The sequence below is a fragment of the Vombatus ursinus genome, unplaced genomic scaffold, assembly GCF_900497805.2.
Source record: "Vombatus ursinus unplaced genomic scaffold, bare-nosed wombat genome assembly UNPS02014818.1, whole genome shotgun sequence".
NCBI lineage: Eukaryota > Metazoa > Chordata > Mammalia > Diprotodontia > Vombatidae > Vombatus > Vombatus ursinus.
In genome coordinates, this window is record NW_020954596.1 from 10,760,265 (window position 1) to 10,778,025 (window position 17,761).

Sequence of the window (17,761 nt, forward strand, 5' to 3'; positions counted from 1 at the left end):
TAGCCATCAGCTCTAAGTCTCTTCAACCGTGGCCCCTAGCCTGGTGCCCAGCAAACAGAATGCATCACATAGCGTATTGGTTGTTGATGATGAAGATGATGACAATCACGAATAACAACACTGACCATTTTAACCTCGTCTGACTCCAAACTTTTATATATCACCGCAGTAGATTTCTGAGCTGAAGTAAACAATGGAAGCTCACCACTGTTGGCGTCATAGCCTTGATGACTGACTTTCCGTAGGCGGTCAAACCCTTGGCTGATGCTGCGCAGTTTGTCTCTCAGTTCCGTGTGTTTGTTGTGGAGGACATCCTCTTTGATGTGGCCCCCCTCCAATGGGCTGATTACATTTTTGTGGCTCTCTGTTGAAAAAACAGTAAAAGAACAAGTGACTTGGCCAGTTTACAAAACCCCTTCCTCACAAGGGCTTTGTGAAGGAAACAGTTGGAGGACCCTCCTCCCCACGTGACAGGAAGGAGCCAAAGCTCAGATGGGTGTTGAGCCTCTAACAGCCCTTAGGGTCAGAGGCAGGAATCAAACTCGGGTCTTCGGGTCTTGAGCTCAATGCTTTACCTGCGATGCCACACCAGAAAACAAAACAAAAATAAAACAGATTCTTCTCTCAGACCTCCATTCACTTTACAGAGAGTTTAAAACTGATTTCCTATTCCACTGTCCCATTGCCCACATATAATGGGACTTCACACTTATTCTGTAGCTATCCTTTCCTTAATGGCTGAAATTAATATCCTTCATGCAAGAAAGATGGTTTTATTTCTCCTTCAACAGTCTGCAGAAATCTTTAACAATAATCTCGTTTTGTTTCATGCTCTCCATCTAATGGCTTATGGAAGATAGCCACCTTAAAATAAACTAACAGCGGGAAAACTGCACTTTCATAGCAAATGTCTGCTAACTTTGTACAACTTGATGGTTAACTTTTATTTTAAGGCTGCCCCCAAATTCCTGCTTCATCCTTGCTCATCGAGCTAACCTTCTGTCAGTTTGCCAGTGTCTACAAGCTGCTCCCTCTGGCAGTTTGTGAGAATGAAAAAACACAGATCTGTCACTTTGGATAGGTCATGCGTCCAATAATAGTCTGGTAACATATAAAATCATGTTAGTCAAAATATCTGAAAAAGTCGGCGATTTTCCACTTTTGTGAAGGAGAGACACGACCTGTTAAGATTACTAACTCTAAAATGTCAAAGAAAATATCTAATCTGATATGTAGAGGAAAGAAAAGTAGACTAGGAGTCATAAGACCTGGATTCCATTACTAGTTATACTGCTTCATTCAGTTCAACAAACACTAAACACTTACTATGTGTAAGGCATTGTATTCAGCACAATACAAGCTGGAAGTGACAACAATCTCTGTCCTCAAGGATTTTACAATCTATGAGGGGAATTACGGCATGTGCACAAAAAAATTACAACATAAAGTAGAATGTGACATAGGCAAAGGAGACAAAGAAACATAAAACAATCTGAGAAAGAAGCTGCATTTCTGTGCATGAGGTGGGAGGGTGAAAGATTTCATGGAGGAGATCACACCTGTGGAGGGCCTCCAAGGAAGGAAAGGAGTGCACCGGATGCCTTAGGGAGTGCAGGAGTTGGCAGAAGGAACTCTTAGGAGACAAGCCTTTGGCTGCAATGTCCAGTGTAAGAAAGGAAGCAGAGTGAAGTGAAGCTAGGTTAAATCCAGGGTGCGGAGGCCATCCCACAGCCAATAGGGAAACGCTAAAGGCTTTTGGATGAAAGAGTTGTCATGGTCAGACTGTACATTAAGAGGATGAATTGGGCAACTAGGTGAGGAGAGGATTAGAGAGGCTGAGATGCTACAGGCAGGAAGACTAGCTGGGGGGCTATTACAATATTCCAGGCCTGAGGTAATGAGGACCTAGACGGAAGAAGTGGCCTTGTGAATGGAGAGAAGGGAATTTAAAGTATTTATAAAAAATAAAGTATTTATAAAACACTTCAAAGTTTGCAAAGCACTTTACATACATCATCTCATCTAATTCTTAAAACAACCTTGTGCAATGTTATCATCTTAATTTGACAGATGAGGAAACTGAGGCACAGAGACATTATGTGACTTGCCCAGGGTGACACTTTTAAGTGTCAGAGGCAGCATTCAAATCCAGGTTTCTTGACTCCAAGTCCCTTTCCCTTTCTGCTATACCATATTACCCTCTGTGCGATGGGAAAGCGAGGATGGAAGAACAACCAATGTGAACGGCCACGGACTGGATGTCGGGAGGGGAAGGGACCTGAGACACTTCGAGCCTGGTGACACGACGTCAGTTATTTTGGGAGGATTAAACTGAGGGAAGGGAGAATACCCAGCAGGATGGGCTGGTCAACAGGGTGATGTGTTAAAGAAGTTAAAGAAAGGCCAAGGACCATGAGAACTGAGGCTCGGTCTGGTGGCTGTGGGGAGAGATTCCTACAAGCTGGGAGACCAAACGCTGAGCAAGTAAAAGCACCAGGTGCAGCACCTTTCCTAGAGGTTCAGAAGTTAAGAGGAAGAGAGACTGGCTCTAAGCTCCATTTGATTAGAACAAGACTTCGAGGGCTGGGCAGAAATCCAACAGCTCAAGAGAAAGGAGATGCCAGGCACAGGGAAAAGCATGAGCAAGCCATCAGAGAGGGGCAGCATGGATGAGGTGCAGAGAGTACATGGGAGCTCATAACAGACTGTAAATTTGCTTACTGCCCCGAATGCCAGGCAAAGAGCTTTGATTCTATTCAGTTGGCAGGAGGGAGCCATTAAAGAGTCTGCAGATTTTGTCTTACCTAAACATTTTGTCCCCCCATCCCTGTGTACACACAGTAGCTGCTTAAGGAGTATATGATGAATGGTGGCTGTGGTTGAATGAACTTTTTTTTTTAAGGAAAGGGACGATATGAGTGTGTTTCTAAGCAGAGAGAAAGGAGCAAGGAAGAAGACGGAAGATGAGGATGACTGATGGAATGTCCAAAGGAGCCAGGCCCCAGAGGAACGGGATTAAGGGTCACCACAGAAAGGGCTAGCCTTGGCAAGCAAGATGGTTATTTTATCCTCGAGGCCAGAAGGATTGAGAGGCAGAGAGGTACATAAAGCAGTGCTGTGGTATGGAGGAGGAGGAGAGGAAGTCAGGTGAATCCACAGAAGGAAGGTGGAACCTGAGCCTTAAAAAAGTAAAATGATTTGCACAGGCAGAGAGTCACTGTGCCAGTATGGCAGTCTTCTCTCCATTCTCTCACCTTCTTCTCCATCTTTCATGTGGGTACTAGACTGATCTCCCTGCTGCAAAACTCAGTTCATATCCTCTTCGCCAACATCTTCCCTATTGCCAGGACCCTTGACAAGATGGCACCACCTTACCTTTCCAAACTTATCTTATACTAATTCTTCCCACATACTCTCTGTATGCCAACCAAGCCTCCTTCTTTTCCCAATATCCACAATGTCCTCCTTCTTCTTCACCTGCTGAATTCCAATCCATCATTTAAATACTCCCATCTCCAAGAAGTCTTCCTGATCCTTCCCCAAGCTCCACATGCCTCATGCACATGGACCATTTTGTTTTGTACCTAACAGACTTGTCATGTATTAGTTAAATTTTTATAGGTCAAAATCTCATCAGGCCATAAACTCCCTTAATTGACTGCAAACTTGAGTTGAGCACTGAAGTTCCCCATAGTATGGTGTTAGATGACCTTTCCAGACTTATTTTACCTTTCTCCTCTTCATGCCCTCTACATTTCAAGCAAACTGGTCTACTTGCTGTTTCCTCAACCTCAGCCTTCCATGGCGCCCCTCTGTCCCTGGTCTGCATTCTCTCCTCACCTCATACCTCATATGGTCTTTACCTTAACTCACAGCTCAACTTGGGTGCCACCTCCTGATCCCCCTAGTTGTTAGAAGTCACTTCTTTCAACTATTCTGTCCTATCACAATGCCATGGATATGACGAGAACTAGGTAAAGGCTTGTTGAATTTAACTGGATTATTTATATGTATAAATATATTCCCATGTAGACTGTAAGTTCCTGGAGGGCAGAGATAATTTTTTTGTTGTTGTCCGAGTACCTCTGTAGCAACTAGCAAAGCAGGTACCTAGCAAAGCATGTATCGGGGACTTAGTTGTCCCCTCTCGGTAGATGATTCCTAGATCTATACAACCAGCCCAAGCTTCTCTGCCGAGTGCCAGGCCTGCACCAACACTGCCTTGTGGACATCTCAGAGTGGAGGTCCTGGAAGCATTTCCAACTTAACAAACACATGCCCTTTCCCTCTAGCCCTCCCCACCTCCTGCACTTTCCCAGTCCTGCTGAGGGCACCACCAATCTGTAAGTCACCCAGGCCCCGCTGCTGGAGCTTTCATCGACTCTATGTGTCCTTGCTCTGTCCCCAGCTATGCTCAGGTTTGTGTCCCCCAATAAATTGGGAGCTGCCTGAGGGCAGGGCCAGTTTTTGCCTGACTTCGTATCCTCAGCCTTTACCACAAGGCCTGGCAGGTAGAAAGCACTTTAAAAAATGCTTGTTGACTGACTGGCCTATGAATGAATGAATGACTGAGGACAAAGAGCCACAAAAATGTGGCTCTCTTCTAGTTCCTTGAATAGTTCCCCATATACTATATGTACTTGACTAAACATTTATTGAAATTTATGATATCCTGGACTCAAATACATATAATAATTTAAAAAAAAAACCACATAAAAACTACCCATCAAAATATGTCCATGGTGGAAACCCCACAAAATTATTCATACCATACTGTGTGTCTATAGCCAGTAAAAGCTCAGGAATCGAGATGTCAGATTTACAGTATTGCTTAGGAATTTAGTAGAACACTGTTTGGAAAACAAAGATGTTTTTTGTTTATGAATATTTCAACATTATTGGGAGTACCTTCTGTTCTGCTCACAGTCTCTAAAAGGACATTATATTCATGGACTTTTTCTTTATGATGCTTAAATTCTCGCCACAGTTTATCTAGCTCTTCACTGGAAAATTTCCCAGAGGTTTTAGCCTAACAAGAAAAAAAAAGAGAAACTCAAGTTACAAGGTTAAATTCTGTTCACATCAATAATGACAGTTCACATTTATATAGTGCTTTTCTCAGAAGTATCTAGTCCTAGGATTTACAGACAGAAGGAACAATAAAGATCATCTAATTTTAATTTACATAACTTATTGTTAGTGATTTAAAGTATTCTTTCATATGGCTAGTAGTTTGTATTTCTTCTTTTGAAAACTGTCTATTTCTATCTTTTGATCACTAATTTATTGGCGATGTTTCTTAGTCAGTTCCCTGGGTATCTTTATCTTCCATATCAGACCTTTATTAGATATATTTACTGTGAAGATTTTCCATTAATCCACTGTTCTTCCTTCTAGGGGCATTGATTTTGTTCATGCAAAAGCCTTTTCATTTTATGTAACCATGCTTTACTTTACTCCCTGAGCATCTTCTTGCTGTATTTGCTATCTTTATCAAACACTTCTCTTCAAAAAGTTAACTATTTCTGAGCTTGTTTAAAAAGTAAAAGGAAAGGTGGAAATTGTATACAGTAAGCTTCCTGAATTCACAGTCTGCACCCATTGGATCATATGTCAAAGATTTAGTGTGGAAAGTGGAAAAGACACTGTATTTGCAAGCACAGGATGTGATATGGGTTCAAATCCTGTCTCTGCTAATTACTAAGCCATGTGACCCTGGGAAAGTTACTTGACCTTTCTGGAACTCAGTTTCCTCATCTGTAAAACAAGATGTTGCCTAGATGACCTCCCACAGGCAGCAGTACTCCTAATTCTTCAACTCAGAGACTTCACTGCATCAGCATCCAAACTACACACACCCTGGCTGACCTCGAGGCTTGCTTCCTGGAAACAAAACTCTTGACCTTTATGAAAATGTTGGGAATTATGTCATAAATCATAAAAATGATGTATACCCCCAAACAGAAAGTTTATACTAGTCATTCCAATGACAAAGGATGTGAGACAGGCCCCCTGTCATAACTGTATTCTTACGGTTGTGTGATAATACGAAAGCACCTCTACACACGATTAACCTGGAGGAGTCTAGAGTCAAAATGAGACATGTAAGACAGACCCAGCTCTCTCCCTAACCAGGAAAGGTAAAATGCTCTCTGCCACACTCTCCCCAGGCAGAGATGGAGCAGAATACTGACCAGCAAATAAATAAATAACCCACTCACCATTCTCATTTAAGAAACATTGAGTTTTCTGTATTTTTTAAAAATATGCTTTTAGATAGAGGATGGGCTCCTCAATATTACTGTGGGACAACAAGGGAGAAACAAAGTCATGTAAATCTATTGTAAACTATGGGTTTTTCCCACACAATGAATCACCTTCCTTAATCTGATGTCCATCACAGTACTCAGAGTTGGAGAGGCCCTTAGCAATGACTGTGTCCCACCCTGCTCATTTTGAGCAAGAGGAGAATAAGGCTCAAAATGGTCCATGACTCACTCTGGGTCATACAGCTAGCAATGAGTGGAGCCAGGACTCGACCTCAGGTCCCTTCAGCCCAAACCTGGTGCTTGGTTTCACTATTCCTCATCCCTTCAATGAGCATCCAAGTACTCATAAACTGCGCAGAATCAGCACTAGTTGGATACAAAGACAAAAACAATTTCAGCCCTCTAAGGAGCTCACATTCTACTAAATGTAAATAATGCGCACACACACACACGATCACCTAGGCCTGCTTTGTGGAAGGCATGGCCCCTGAGCCAAGCCTCCAGGGATGAAGAGTTCCCTCCAGCCTCTGTGTGGCGAGGACAGATTGAAGAGGGGAGAGCCTCCCAGAAGGGAGATGAAGGAGGCCACCACTGCGGCAGCCCAGAGGAGAAGGGACAGAGGCAAGAGCTTTCATGGAGGTACAACTAACAGGACCCCTCTCTCTGCCTCACATGCTATTGCCTCGCGGCCCATCTGGCCTAACCACCTCATTTTACAGATGAAGAAACTGAGGCCAAGGAGGTTCAATGACACACAGCAGGCACTTCACAAATGCCTGGTGATTATATAACAGCACAAATTCACACGCTTAATCAAACAAAACTAAACTTTACCTTATTCCACAATTTTTCTAGTCTTGGGTCATCCAGCACGTCATTTTCTGTGCCATCACTGATATAATTGGTATTTACCAGCTGAGCATCCTTCTTCCCATCTAGTCCATACTTGGCCAAAATGACTAAAGAGAAAGAAGACAGTTTTTATTAATTAAATAACACTTTATATCCACATGCATTTTTCTTTTGAATCTTAAAGAGATTTAAAACTAGCTCAATTCATTCCTAGCAGTCCTGTGTCTTGGCAAACAGTGACCATATCAGCAGTTCCCATTGCTATGGTTTACAAAGCATTTTGCTTCTAAAAACATTGAGATGTGAGGAGTGGAGCAATCATCATCCCAACTTACAGAGAGGGAAACTGAGGCTCTGAGAGGGACAGTGACTTGCTCAGGGCCAGACAATGGCATGTCTGAGGTAAATACAAACAAAACCCTGAAAGACTGATGCCCCATCACTCGTTTAGCCATGGGCACAATATAACTACGGGTGGACAGAAAATCTCCTCTATCTCACAGAGAGAGCTGTGCCATACGGACAACACTAGATCTGGAGTCGGGGCAGGATCCAGGTGTCGCCTCTGCTACATACTAGCCGTGTATCCCTGACCAACTCACTTTGGCTCTGTGAGCCTCGGTTTCCTCATCTATAAAATAGGGGTCACTGGCTCTAGAGACAGGCGATATTAATACCACTAGCTAACATTTATATGGGGCTTTAAAGATTGCAAGATGTTGTACATCTATTCCCTTGTGGGATTTGATCCTCACAACTGTGGGAGGTAGGTGCTATTACCTTTGTTTTACAGATGATGAAATTTGAGTCTGAGAGAGGTTCAATGACTTTGCCAGGGTCACCCAGCTAATAAGAGTCTGAGACTAGAGTCAGACTCAGGTTTTCCTGACTCTAGGCCCAGCACTCTGTCCACTGAACCACCTGCTGTCTAACAAGGTGGTTGTTTCCACAGCTAAAGAAACTGAGTCCCAGAGAGGTCAAGAGGTTTGCTCAGTCCAGTATACCACATCCTTGGGGCTCCTCTAGCGCCAGACTCTACAGATATTTCCCTTCCTACACTCTGTCCCAATCAAAATGGACTCTGCTCTTCCCTGTACGTACCACTCTGTCTCTGGCCCTGGTGTTTCTGTACAGGCTGCCCTCCTGTCTGCAATGAGGCTCTTCCCCTATCTCAGCCCTGGCCTCCCTTCAGGCTCAGAGGGAGCATTATCTCCCACCCCCCGGACCGGACCTGGCCGGTCCATACTCCCCAGTCACGCGGGTCCTGCCCCCATCAAACCAGGGGATTTCTTTCATAGCTACTCTGTACTGAGAGCCAGGGTGAAGAGTCATGGAGGATAAGAGAGCAGCTTCTGAAGGCAGGATGCTGAGGCTCACATAAGGCCGTGTGACCCCAGGCAGTCTGAACTCTGAGAATGCATCAGCATGTTCTGAACTGACAGGGGAAACATCCTAACCTGGGACTCCTTACACTGACATATCAAGTCTGGATCCAAAACAATTCTGTACGTACTCCCCTCTTTCTAAGTCTCTTGACGGCAGGCCTCACTTCCCTTTGTATCCTCAGTTCTGAGCACCCAATAGGACCTTAATGCCCTCTTGCTGACGGATTCTGTCATTACTCCCAGATCTCTTTCGACTCACACAGGCTAAGTCTAATCCTTTTTCCGCACAAGAAGACTTGCTGAGTCAACCAATAAATGTTTGTTAAGTGCCTCCTGTATTCCGAGCACTGTGTTAGGTTCTGGAGGAGATATAGAAGATAAAGAATTCACAGAGGAAGCAGCATTGAAGTGTGGGCAGGAAATGATACCTGATTTCTACCTTGCTTGCTTTCCAAAATGGATTTATATACATATGAAATTATAAAGATTAAAAAAATAAAAGATGAGATAAACAGTTTCACTTGGCACCTAGGAGAGCTGATTACTGCAGATGGGAACTGACTGCAGCTGACCTTCCTGAAGGCTCTGGGAAGCATGTCTGGTTAGTCAATTCTCATGCGCCTCACAAAAGGAAGCTCCTACCCATTCAGGTGGATAAGCTTTCATAGGACATGCTGAACTCTAGGAGAAATGCATTACATAGACCTTTACGTGGGCCACATCCCTGCCTACTTCAATCCATCTCTTCTTTCAAGGCCCAGCTTGGGGGCAGTGCCTATGTTTCCAATTCTCCCAGCTAGAAGTGACTCCTCCCTCCCCAACCTGCCATCCTTCTCTGCTTGGAACCTCTCAGGCACTGGTCATGTCACTGGTCACTGTGAGCGAGGCTCACAGCCTCGCTCTGCCTCAACTCTCCTAGAAGATGGTAGAGTTCTTGAGGACAGGGGCTTCATAGGTCTAACATGAAAGCACCACATGAGTAGCAGGTACATAATAAAGGCCAGTTCAATTGAAATGAATACAAGGAGATGTTGGTTAACATAATGAATGTTATCTTCAGCTGGTTTTGCAAAAGACATAGAAACATTTGTCAGATGGGCATTTTAAAATATTGAACCTCTCTCTAAAAGCTGAGGGCACCACCTCAAAGCTTAACGCCTTGAGAACACTGAACATCATTCAGATGATCCAATTTAATAGAGAACATAGAGGAATGCACAGCTAATGTGTCCATTAGGCTACTTCCCAAATCTCAGGATCCCCAGTGAGCTTTTGACAAGGGCTGGATTGTAATCAATTAATGGTTGAATTAGCTGAGGAGTGCCCAAGGAGCTGACATTCTGCTGTTGATTAAAGAGGAATCCACGTGCTTCAGCTACCAGCCATGTGGGAGGGCAGGCGGACTGACATCCTATGGTGAACATTTAGGACCCTGACTCGTACCCTTGCAGAGATGATGGCTGGGGTGGGTACTGGACTGCGTGTGAGTAAGACATACTTCTGTATAAAAGAAGAAGTTTCACAAATTCATTAAACCTACTTTTATTTCTGCATCAAACTAAGCAGTATTTAAAAAATCCAATCAAGGTAGAGGGCATGAGCAAGGACATGCCTAAGAATAAATGGAAATTTGTCCACAACAAGTGCATTATATGGCTAGCCACAAGTGCTCTTCAGTAGGCAGGCGCCCAATAAATGTCCTGAGTCAAATTGAATTGACTTGACTGGCCCCTGAGGGAAAGCAGGGGTAGAGAAGTTTGGGGGAAGGCTGTACTATGGAAAGAACAGCAGGTGCTTGTGATCACAGGAGCTTAAAGGAAGCAAAAAGTGGGAAGAGAAAAGGAGCAAATGTCAGTGGAAGGTCGAAAAGGAAGTGGTATGTAGGTTGTCTTGGTCTTGTAAAATGGCCTCAAATATCTTAATTTCTTAAGATTAAAAGTTAAAGCAGAAAGCTGGTGACTAGTTTTCCATACTATAGTGCTGCTACTACTCCCTTTATAAAGACGGCAGGTTTCTTCTCTCGTAATAAACTTCTCCTCCAATCACCTTGATACCAGCTTATTGATATAAACCATGTGATCTTGGCCTTGTTAATTCATAGTCTTCTGACTTCCCAAACACTTCAATGTTACCCTGACCAATAACTATGGTTTCCACACTTCCCTTTAAACTTGTCCATTCATTCTCCAGCCCTGAATGGCTTCAGTAATTTAATTTTCTCCACACCTACTTGAGCCATATAACACAGAAGAACAAAGTCACGAGTAGAGTTGACCTGGATTATGAAAAATTCTTGCTACCTCACTTCAGTAGCATTTGGCAATCCTTTTATTTATTGCTTGTTGATTCCCTGGAACACATGCTGAGTAACTGCTATTATAAGTGACCACTCTTCTGGAGACCTTGATTCTACCCTCCTTCATACACATTCTAGGCAGATGACTTTGCCTTTTACTTAACTGGGCAGACTGAAATCAGCAAGTAAGACTTTCCTTTTCTCCACGTTGGAAGGACAACAGGAGCTGGTCACTTTCAAATAATTCAAGGGCTGTCACAAGGAAAAAAAGTTTACATTTGTTCTCTTTGGCCCTGGAGGACAGGAGCAGAGCCAAGGGGTAATCTCCCTGTAAGGGAGATGGATTTCAGCTTAGTATAAGGAAAAACTCCCTAGCAATCTAGACTGTCCAAAAATGGGATGGAATTCCTTGGGTGAGGACTCTGATCATAAGAAAATATTTTACGTGCATCCCTTTTCTTTTTCTTCCTTCTTTCTTGAGTCAGAAGAGGAGTCCTTCGTACCTCAATTCTGTTCACTCCTACATCCTCTCAGACTTGAGAGGCAATATGCTGTACTGGAAAAAGCACTTGCTTTTCAGTCACAGGGCCTGGGTTCAGATCTTGGCTCTGGAATTTACTTGCAACACTGATCAAGTCCCTAAACTTCTCATTGCCTCGTTCCTCTTCTATAAAACCTGGGGATTGGATTAAGAACTCCAAGGTTCCTTCTAGCTCTAAATATATGTTCCTATGATTAATCATCCCCTCACCAGCATCTTTAGTTTCTGTCTCCCTTAATCTATTAAAGTATCCTTCTATCAGCTCCCTCGCTTCAGCTCTAACCAGGTGTATTCCCACTTACCTTCATCTGCTTTGGCTCCTGTCCTTATAAGTAACACAGAAAAGCTCCAGAATGGAGGCAGAGGGATGCCTATGGATTGATGTATTTTTTGTTCCTGCTGCTCAGAATCTCTGTCTGAGTCTTTCTGCCTTGGGTTCCTTTCCCAACATGCTACAGAAGCTAAGATAAGAGCTAGTCTTAAAGGAAGCCCAGGGAGTGAAAGGTGAGGCATGGCAGATGGCCAGGGTGAAGGTGCTGAGATGGGGAGGAAAGAAGAGCACAGCAAGGCAGTCAGTGGAGCCTGGAAAGAGCCAGGATATGAATGTCAGTAAGTGCCAAGTGGAGGACTTCACACCTGATCCTGAAAGTCACAGGGAGCCCCTGAAACTTACTGAGGAGGGAGCCTGACATTGTCAGGCCTGCATTTTAGGAAAATTACTTTGGCAGCTGAGTGGAGGACACACTGGCATGGGTTGAAAACCGAAGACAGCTGGATCAGACAGGTTACTGCAACAGCCTAGGTAACAGGTGAGAGGGGATTGGGGATATCATAGGAGAGACACCGTGAAGGCAGAGATGACACGATTTGGCGAGAGGCTGGAGACGTGGGATGTGGGAGAAGTTGAGGATTGTACTTCGGTTGCCAGCCTGAGTATCTGGGAGATACTCAATAGAAAGAGGAAAGCTGGGAAGACCAGAAGCTTTGGGGGAAAGATGAGTTCTGTTTTGGACAATATCTGCTACAAACATCTGGAGGATGTCACCATCCATAGAGCTTATTTATTTGTTGCTAATACTTTATAACAAAGATTCCAAGAATCAGTGTGCCAGCAAGCATCTATTAAGTACCAACTATATGCCAGGCACTTTACTAGGGATACCAAAAATACACTGGGCCCTATAGGTATTGTTATTCCCATTTTAGAGAAGAGAAAGTTGAGGCTCAACTGTGATATTCATACCAGTTCTAAGAGTTAAAGTATATTTGGGATCCAGGTCCCTTTTGACTTCATACCTAGCGCTCTTTCTACTACAGTGCATCAGAAAGCAATAAACACTTATTGTTTTCGCTTTCTTTTGCTTCAGTAAATCAGAAAAGGTTTGAATGATATCTTCCAACCAACTGAGTGTCAAATAAGGTGTTCTTTTTCCTCTAAAGTATCCTCTTGCAAGGTGCGTCTCAGGTTACAATATTATCTAATACATTTGGGCTGTGGGAGACTTTTGATACTACAGCATCAAAGGATTCAAAACTGTGGCGGAGCTCAGAGATGGCCTGGTCCTTGCTCCTCCTTTTCATAGCCTTTCTATGGATGTAGAAGCTGAGGCATGGTCAGTGCCACATCACCAGAGCCAGTAAGTGGCAAACCTAGGATTCAATGCCAGGGCTTCCAACACCAATAATGTCCATAATATGACACTGCCTTGAATCACTCGCAATATCCTCCTTATCTCTTGTTCCCTCTCTAGACTGACCCCAGAGAAAGCTTGGACCTGAAGTCCTCACTGACCGCAAGGTGTGAGTAGTGGCTAAGCCCCTGGCCAAGCTCACTCTCCCTCTGGGCAATGCTTCTCCAGGATGTGCAGATTTCCTAATGGGTAAAGGAGAAGCTGACCAGCTATTTCCTGATCTTTCGATGTGTCCACTGGGAACTTCCTGCTTTGGTTATAATTAAAGTGAACTGTTTTCAGTTTTGTTCATTTAATCTGTCAGTTGCCCTGTTGTTGCTTCTACTTGGCTGTTTTGTGGGCCTCCTTTATTGAGTCGTTAAGCATAGTGGAAAATGAGTTCGATAAAACTGAATCTATTTCAAAACTACAGACAACAGGGAATGTGATAGACAATACACATAATTAGGCATTTAATCAAAGTGAATTTGAGATTTTAATACCAGTAGGCAAATATAGCTTCAGAGCCATTAGGTAGCCATTACCAGGGCCATTAGCTAGGCTGGAGAGCATCTGTGGCTAAAAATGGAGTGTTGGAAGGATCTACCTTGTATCCTCTAGAATAGATCTGACAGGAGAGGCATCCAAGGAGCAGTGTTCACAACCACCACCTTACATGACTCCATTATATATATATATATATTCTAAGTTCCAACCAAACTGGACTGTCACTGGAACACTCTTACAGAAGCAGGGAATGAGAAGACACGTACACAAATACTTATGATCTAGATGAAGGATTAAGGAGGCAAAGAAGAGGGCAAGACAGTGTGCTATGACAAATGTGAAGAATGAATGAAGTTTCCTTGGGGAGGCACAGGTGGTCTGGAAAGTTTTCATCTGGTCTTGGCCCTAACCCAGTACCTGCTTTGTACATCTCTAACGTACTTATTATGTATTACTGTGTATTTTGCTTATCTATCTGTTATGCTCCACCAGATTGTTAGCCTTACAGAGCTTGGTACACAGCAGACTCTTAACAGATGTTTGCCGAATCGAATTTGCTGAACTGTATCAAAATAAACTCCTTTGAGAAGCCACAAAATTTCTTAGTAGGCCAGTGTATAGAACCCTGTAAAGTACCATGATACCATTAATGAAGGAGATGAACACAGAACAAACTTGTTGTCTATTTGAAGAAAATGCCATTTTTAATGTATATACTTGGGAAATTAACCTAAGACCATTTGATGATGGTATTTTTAATCTTCTAAATGAAGGTTAAGGACTTTTTGGAAGAAAAAGGGCAGAAAAAAAGTTGGATATGTAAACAATGTCAAAGAATTAGCTGTTATTTTCGTTGAAAATGGCTTAACTCCAACGATCAGCTCTTAACTAGGGAGAGAGGATACTTCATGAAGATTAGGAAGAAAAAGGGGGGCTAGAGATTTGATCAAGATAAGTTTAAATTGGAAATGGAGGGCTAAGGAGAAAAATGCCCAGAAAAGACTAAGCATAATGTAGAAAACAACAGGTACGTGTCCAGTAATTCGCAGCATAAAAGGACTTTGAAGAGTGTCAGAAATAATACTTTCTAGCCACATGGCAAGATATAGGACCTAGGTATTACATAAAATGAACTTCAGATTTTAATATAATAGGCAAATGTGATCTCAAGGGTTTTATCAAAATTTGGTAGGAGGATCTTGTGGCAATGGAAAGGTATGCCATATACCAGGGGTTCCTAATCTTTTTTTATGTCACAGACAACTCCTCCTCCTCCTCTTCTTCTGACAGTCTGGTGAAGCCTATGAAAATATTATGCTCAGAATAATATTTTTAAAAATATTAAAAAAAAGTTCCAGTCCCACATTAGGAACCTTTGCTATAGACAAAAGGGTTTTCCAAAGGCACTTAATATCTTTTCGTTGTATCCCTGTGTATGAGACATGTAAGCTGGATGGCAGTAGAGGGGAGCCAGGTTAGTGGAAAACATAATGGACTTGGAGGTAGTGGACCTTGGTAGGAATCCTAATTCTGCTATTTTGGAGCTCTTTAAACATGGACAAGCATTTTACCTTTGAACATCAGTTTTCTTATCTACAAGATGAAGATTAAACTTGTACTACCTTCCTCACAGGCTATTGAAAGGAAACTGGTTTACAAACCATAAAGCATTATTATAAACGTCAGTAATCATTGCTACAGTTAAATGGATTCATAACTGGCTGTGCATCTACACCCCCAAAGTCCTGATGAGTACTTGGCATTAATCTGGAAGGGGGTCTCCGGTGGTATGCCACAAGGCTCTCCTTGGCCCTGTTCTGTTCAATATCTTGACAACTTGAAATCATAGATAACACACTTATTGACTGTTCATATAACACAACCAACGAGCTAAATGATGGATTAGGATCCCACAAGATCTTCACAGCTTTGAATGGATATTCATTATAGCTGCATATAACAATCAAATTTTATAATGATAAACGTAAAGCCCTGTACTCATGTTAAAAAAAACCGAATGTACAGTATGAGATGGGAGGGATGGACGGCCTAACACTCTCTGATTCACATGAATAAATTTTAAGGTTTTATAAAGTGCTTTGCACACATTATTTCACTGGTTCTTCACAACATTCCTGAGGCAGGCACTACAGGCATTATTCCCATTTTACGAGTAAAGAAACTGAGTCCAAAGGAAAGCTGTAGGTGGATGTGCCCCTAAAGGGGAGAGGTGCAGTCTTTCTTTTGGCTCTGCTCCCTTTACAGTCTAGAAGGCAAGAGGTTCCTCTACAAGAGTGTTTCCCATGAGCTCAAAAAGCCAGTCCTCTCTGTCATGAGTCACAGAGGCCACTGAGGAGATGCTGGAGGTGTCATCTCACAAAGTACAACACATGCCCTAAGCAAGGGGCCAGACTGCACAACTAGCTTCATGGAAAGGGCTCCAGTCCAGAAAATCAGGGACTCCCTATATTGCCCCAGTAACATTTAATATAAATTCCACCTAGAATATAGAGCACACTAAGTATAATATTCACAAAATAAACAAAACCTGCCTATTACATATGTGCACTAACTTCAAAACACGTCAATTCGCAAAAGGCTCAACAAAAATGGCTGCCGTATTTGAAGGGAAACTGCCTTTATGAATCTCCCACCCTCCCAAAGCACGATCAGTGTAAATGCTCAGTGCCACGATCCCTCACAATGAGGGTGCTGTACTTACTGAAAGCAAAAAATGTTCAAGAACCACTGACCTAGCTCAGCCCCTTCAGAACTGCCTTACAATGAGAGGTATAAAAAAAATGGGAGACCTCTGCAGGTAATGAGCTCCTTATCACTAGATTTGCTCAGCAGAAGTCATATTACTAGCTCTAGGCAGAGGTGACTTCCATCAATAAATCTCATGGAATCAATTAACTTAGATGGGAACAAAAATTACACCTTTATATCAATATACTTAATTTCCTTTATGATCCAGTATTTTATTTTAAGCACTTAAAAGCATCATTCTGAGAAGGAAGGAAACAAGCATTTATTAAGTACCTACATGCCAGATATTATGCTAAGTATTTTTATGACTATCTTACTTGGTCCCCATGACAACCCTGGGAAGTAGGTACTATTTTTATACCCATTTTACAAATGAAGAAACTAAGGCAGAGGTTGGGTTACTTGCCCAGGATCACACAACTAGTAAGTGTCTGGGGCCTGAACCTGAATTTTGGTCTTCCTGACTCCAGGCCCAGTGCTCTATCCATTTCACCACCTAACAGCCTTTGGGGTCCATGGGCTTTTCCGGACTGCCAAAGAGATCCATGACACCAAGAACACTGGCTCTAAGGGAAGTCACAAGAAACTCTTGTTTTTGTGATGATTTCTAAGTTCTCTTCCAAATCTAAAAAACCATAACTTTTTTATAAACTCAAATTCAAATATTCAAATACTTATTAAGTACTTACATTTAATGCATTTGACCTCCAATGTCCCTGTCTACAACTATCTGATTTTATAACAATAGGTTTTATAGTGCTTTTCTCACAAATTCCCTATAGGACAAGTAGAGCAAGTACTAATATCAGATTTTATAAATAGGAAACTGAGGCCCAGAGAGGCCAAAGTGGCCATTCTTAGAACCGGGACTCTGAACTTGAGTCTAAGTTCAGAGTCCTCTTGCCAGAGTTTACTTTTTTCTTCCTACCAGAAAGCCCCTTGATATGTGAAGTCTCTCTCCCCTGCAGGGCTTCCTCCTTTGTGCCCCCCTATCCCACTTCTAAATAAGAAATGCTCTATCTGGGACTCAACAATGCTGCTCTCAGAACTATGATGGCGCTTTCAGAGACACACAGATGTATCAGCGCTAACATTCTCTGATGACGTAATCTGAGGTTGCTTCTGGCTTAAAGTGTGCCCGGTTTCTGTTGGCCAGGAAGCGAAGAGTCGAACAAAACCCCGAACACTTCTGAGAAAAGCGACCAGTAGGTGCTAATAGTCCATTGCTTGACTTGTGGTTTGTGAAGCTAAGCTTCCTACCTGGAGGCCAGTATAGGCAGCACAGTGTGGCCAAGAAGGGGTGGAACGTGTGGATTTGCTATGTGGCCCACATAAATCGCTGAGCTCTGAGACAATTGCTTACCTCTTTAACCACAATGAAGAAAGTGAAGACAGAATTACAGAAGCTTAGTTTTGGAATGGATGTCTAAGGTTATCTGTTTCAGTCTCCTGTTCCACATAGGGATCCTCTC

General features: G+C 42.8%; 1 protein-coding gene across 1 annotated transcript in view; it reads right to left on the reverse strand.

The window, feature by feature from the left end:
- Positions 1-17,761, reverse strand: part of LRPAP1 (LDL receptor related protein associated protein 1) — a 49,186-nt gene that overhangs the window by 15,842 nt on the left and 15,583 nt on the right. The window contains exons 3-5 of the mRNA XM_027836617.1: positions 7,104-7,228; positions 4,909-5,029; positions 206-364 (exon numbers count right to left, since the gene is read on the reverse strand). Of these exons, the coding sequence (XP_027692418.1) occupies positions 206-364; positions 4,909-5,029; positions 7,104-7,228 (405 nt within the window). The remainder of the gene's footprint in view (positions 1-205; positions 365-4,908; positions 5,030-7,103; positions 7,229-17,761) is intronic.